This window comes from Aegilops tauschii, chromosome 5, assembly GCF_002575655.3.
Source record: "Aegilops tauschii subsp. strangulata cultivar AL8/78 chromosome 5, Aet v6.0, whole genome shotgun sequence".
Classification (NCBI taxonomy): Eukaryota; Viridiplantae; Streptophyta; class Magnoliopsida; order Poales; family Poaceae; genus Aegilops; species Aegilops tauschii.
In genome coordinates this window covers 439,065,233-439,069,907 of record NC_053039.3, presented here as the reverse complement: position 1 = coordinate 439,069,907, position 4,675 = coordinate 439,065,233, and the positions used below count along the sequence as shown (strand labels likewise).

Genomic DNA, 4,675 nt, shown 5'->3' with positions numbered 1-4,675 from the left:
AGGCTACAACATTCAACCGTTGTACAGATGGATGGCTCGCAAAGTATAATTGACGAACGAGAAACTAAAACATCATTATTGAATAGATTGATAGTCGGCAATAGTGGCGACGGCCCACGACATATTGCCTACTCCCTCGATAAAGAAATATAAGAGCTTTTAGATCACTATTTATATTTCTTAACAGAATGAGTAGTTCACATATATATATATATATATATATATATATATATATATATATATATATATATATATATATATCCTCGTATATACCAAGGAAAAGCAAATCATTATTTTCAGGTCCGACAAGCAACCGGAAAGGAGAGTGGTGCAATGTACGGCTCTGCCAAATTTGACATCCTTAATAATCCTTGAAGAACGAGCAGACACGAGCCTCCTTGTACACCTTCCCTGGCCTGCAGAAGTAGCCTTGCTCCGGAGCACAGTGCGAGTTGTTGGAGCAGACGCAAAGTCCTTCAATGGCACAACGCTTTTTGATGATGTTGGGACTTCCATTGATACCGAGAACCTTGTCAGTCCACTCGTTGGAGAAGAGCCCCTTTGGGTCGTACCTATCTTTCACCCTAAGAAACTCATGGACTTTTGGGTACTTCGTGATGGCACCATCGAAGGCGAAATTGCGGCTCTTACCCCAGTGCGGGATGCCGCCGTACTTATGCAACGCCAGCTGCTCGATCTCGTCCACTACATCGGCATGCGCACGCGGCATGCCTTCGGTGTGGCTCCGGTAAAAGATGATGTCGACTCCAATTGAGTCCTCCGGCTTGCCGAGATAAGCGGATGACGCCTTCACGTATCGTAGGAGCACGCCTATGCTAGGGTCGACAGAAGAACAAAACGAGTCCGGATTGAGGTTCCGGAGACGTTGCATGTCGGCTACGAATGCCGGTGCCTTGGAAAGCGGGACGCTGAAGCCGGAGTTGTAGTTGAAGAAGCCTCGGATGCGCGGGTCCCAGGCGCAGGAAGTGAGGAGGCCATCCTCAGGGCTATTGAAGCACGTGCCGAACGCCTGGATGCGGTGCTGGTACCCCACCACCGGGTATCCCGTGAAGGAGACGCCATCGTTGGTGAATACATTCAGCCGCTCCGACGCGGCCGCCTGCTGCTGCGCCGCCTCGCACCGGGCGGTGTCGGTGCCATTCTCCTGCAGCCGCTCTTCGGCCGCTCTTGCATCGATGAGCTCGCGGGTGCGGATAAGGGGCAAGTCGTAGAGGCCATTGCCCGGGGTGGAGACGTCGACGCGGTCGTCCTGGCGGTAGATCACCTTGCCCTGGTGCGGCAGCCACGTCATGTCGCCGTACTCATGAAGATGACCCCACAGGGCCACCTGCTCTTGGAAATCCGAGTCGTCGCGCTTCACCAGCGTCACCGACCGCTTGAACAACGGCTGCATGGCCAGAGTCACATGAGAGATGACGCCGAGGACGCCAAGGGAGACCTTCGCCGCGTCCAGGTCCGGGTGGTCAGCCCCGAGCTCCCTCACCACGGCGAACCCCTGGCTCGCCGGCGCCGGAGTTACGATCCTCAGCCCGACCACGTACTCGTGCGCGGCGCCTCCCTTCCCCCACAGCGAGCTCCCGTGTGCTCCCGTGCTCAAGAGGCCCCCGATGGTGAGGCCGTGCCAATACGGCGAGTGCGGCAGGGACAGCCCCGCGGCGGCAGCGGCCTCGACCAGGTCCCGGAGGAGCATGCCGCTCTCCACCGTCATGAGCCGCTTCGCTGCGTCGACGCGCACCGTCCGGTTGAGCTGCGCCGTGCTTATGATGGTGCCGTCGTCGCCACCAGGGCACGCCAGCTTGGGAATGCTGTGGGAGTGCTTGGTGGCCACCCTCACCTTCTGTTTCGTGGACGCCACGGCCGCCACGGCCGCCACGAGCTCCTGCTCTGTCCGCGGGTAGGTGACCTTGGCCGCGCGGCAGATGGTGCGGTCCGTGAAGGAGCCGTACGTGTTGGTGATCGTGCAGTTGGACGTGCCATGCGTGCACATCACCGGGTCCGGCGGAGGGCTGCAGCCGGCGAGCTGGAGGAGGACTCCTAGTGAGACAACCACCAGCAAACTTTCCATTGCTCTTTTTTGCACTCGTGACATTGTCATTTTCATTTTTCTCTTGATGATTGGTTGCCTGGGATTGTAGCCAACAGAGACAAGCTAGGCCTTAAGTAGGCTTAAGGTCAAGTCTCACGGCATGGTAAACCTTGCACGTTTCCGCGCGAGTATGAGTTCAATATAAGTGAACCAACAGAGAAGCTAGCTGTGCGCAGACTAAACGGCTTAATTTTCTACATATACGCATGCGAGCTGTGTTTCTAAGGGCTAAAAACATTGTCAACAAGGTTATCCTCTAGGTTAGCTGTCTTTTTCTGGGTTGTTACAGGTCAAGGCTTCGAACTCAAAGGAACAAGACGTTTAGTCAACTCTGCGTTAGCGTTCATTGTGTGTTTTTCATCAATCTAGCTAGGAAAAAATATAAAAAAGAAGCAGGTATCCATCCGGCTTTAGATTACGAAGCCCTTAACAGTTGACATTGCAACATCAAAATCATGTATGCCACAAAATTCCATCACAATGATTTTCCTAATAAGGGCTAAAGAGCATGTATCGCCAAAAACTTCGTCACCAACGTTATCCTCTAAGGTCTTTTTTTTTTAGGATCTGGGTGGTTGCAAGTCAAGGCCTCAAAGTCAAAGAAACAAAAAACTCTATGATACCATGATTGTGTGATTTTTCATCCATCTGGCTGAAAGTTTGTTTTTTAGAAAGAAGGCATCCACCGGGCTTTAGATTAACTAGATGACCAGTTACGCCGATGGCGCAAAGGCCGAGAGCAAGCCAAATATTGAAAGAGTGTGCATCAAAATATGTAGACACAGAAGGAAACATATAAAAATAAGTATGATTGTTGATAGTCATACGGACAGGATTATCATATTTTTTTTACATAAGATCCAAAATGATGCTAGATATAAAGTCTCGATAGAAACTCAAACCACTTCAAATAAAAAAAATACTCTTCTGAAATTGTGCTCCTCTTAGAACATACACATGCAATGTATACATTAGAGTGAGAGTATGCTAATCAACATATAAAATTCCTGCAAGTAGTATATATATGGTAACACATCATGGAACACATGACACGCTTTACTCACCAGCCATCTTGATGTAGTGATGGTCATTAATGGTTCAAGAAACATGAGTATATCATAATTTATCTCGTGTAAATATATATTCCCCAACCTTCAGAATATCATACACTGGAAGAAATTGAGAGTATCACAATAGAACCAACTTTATTTATATCTACAGATCTACCTACAAAAATGCCAAAGTAGCTAGATATTTGGCATGCATATCTCAGAAACCTTCTCTACACTCCGAGGCCTTTTTTCTTAGCAGCCATTCACAAGTGCATCTAACCAGACTCGCAAGAATAGAAGTCTTTACTGCATTATATCCTACTTACAGCCCGAGTGAAGGTCACTGATGTAAATCCTCATGGTCAGTAGCTTCCACCCATGTTTTTTCTTCCTGATATGAAGATGCTGGGGCCGCGGGTCGCGGCGAGGCGGAGGCTTGGACGGAGGTGCGGGCGTCGGGGCGTCTGGCGCCCTCCTCCCCCCCCCCCCCCCCCTGGTCGCCGGCTTCAGTGCGGCGGCGACGACGCTTCTGGGATGGGGCGGGAGCCGCTTCTGGGCGCTTTCGGAGGTAAGTGACAGCGAGATTTCGGAGGCGGAGGACGGCGAGGGTGGTGACAGGCGAGGTGGCGGGGCGCTGCCGTCGTTTGGTGACTTTGTGGCCCGTGCAGAGGAGCTAGGGGGCTCGCTCAGGGCGGGGCGGCGCCGGGCGTTCGCGCCTGGTGGCCGCGGTGCTCGTCGGCCAGGGAGGCCGGGGAGGGCATCGATGCGGTCCGTGGCGGAGCAGCCGCGGCCGTTGGCAGGTCGGGAGGTCCGGCGTGCCGAGACGGAGGTGGTGGCGGCGGCCCCCTTCCGGAAGGTCCCGGGGCCCGCGCCGGAGCCGGTCGCGGGGGCGGCGACGCCGGCAGAGGTGCAGGAGGTGGCGGCAGTGTCGCCCGATCCCTGGCCTAGGGTTGGCGCAGACGGCCAGGTTGGGCTGATGGGCCTGGTTGCAGCCGCGGGCCACTCGGGCCTCGCGGCCCAGTTGACGCCCATTGCGGTGGGAGGGGTGCCCGTGACAGGGGCTATTTCGGTGCAGCCCAGGCCAGCTTCCCCGGCCCGGAGCCCAGGCCCGCGAGGGGAGCGCCCATCACATAAGTGGATGTGGATCCGCCGAGGCGCCCTAGACTGCTCACTAGGGTTTCCTGCCACTGCTGCGGAGGGGCGGCGCTTCGGCCGTTCCGCCCGTTCGTTCTCCCATCCCACCCACCCACCTCCCCTGGATCGATCCTTCGCAGAGGTCGTAGCCATGGGCTCGAAGGGGGAGCGACGTGCTGACAAGAGGGCGGCGCTGGATCCGGAGGCGGAGCAGCGGCGTGAGCGCGAGCTGCGGGCTCAGGCGCAGATCCGGGCGGAGGAGCGGGCCGGCGCCGGCGGCGACGGCGGCTGGGGGCCGCCTCCCCCATGGTGGCTCAAGAAGCAGGAGCGGAAAAAGAAGAAGAAGGAGGAGCACAAGAGAAAGGGGCTGGAGCTCAAGCGC

The 4,675-nt window shown here is 55.0% G+C and overlaps 1 protein-coding gene across 1 annotated transcript; it reads right to left on the bottom strand.

Moving 5' to 3' along the window:
• Positions 1–278: 278 nt before the first annotated feature.
• Positions 279–2,182, bottom strand: LOC109742755 (L-gulonolactone oxidase 2-like). Its single transcript, XM_020301854.4, has one exon. It carries the CDS (start codon positions 2,120–2,122, stop codon positions 362–364), a length of 1,761 nt encoding a protein of 586 aa, XP_020157443.2. The 5' UTR covers positions 2,123–2,182; the 3' UTR covers positions 279–361.
• Positions 2,183–4,675: the final 2,493 nt, after the last annotated feature.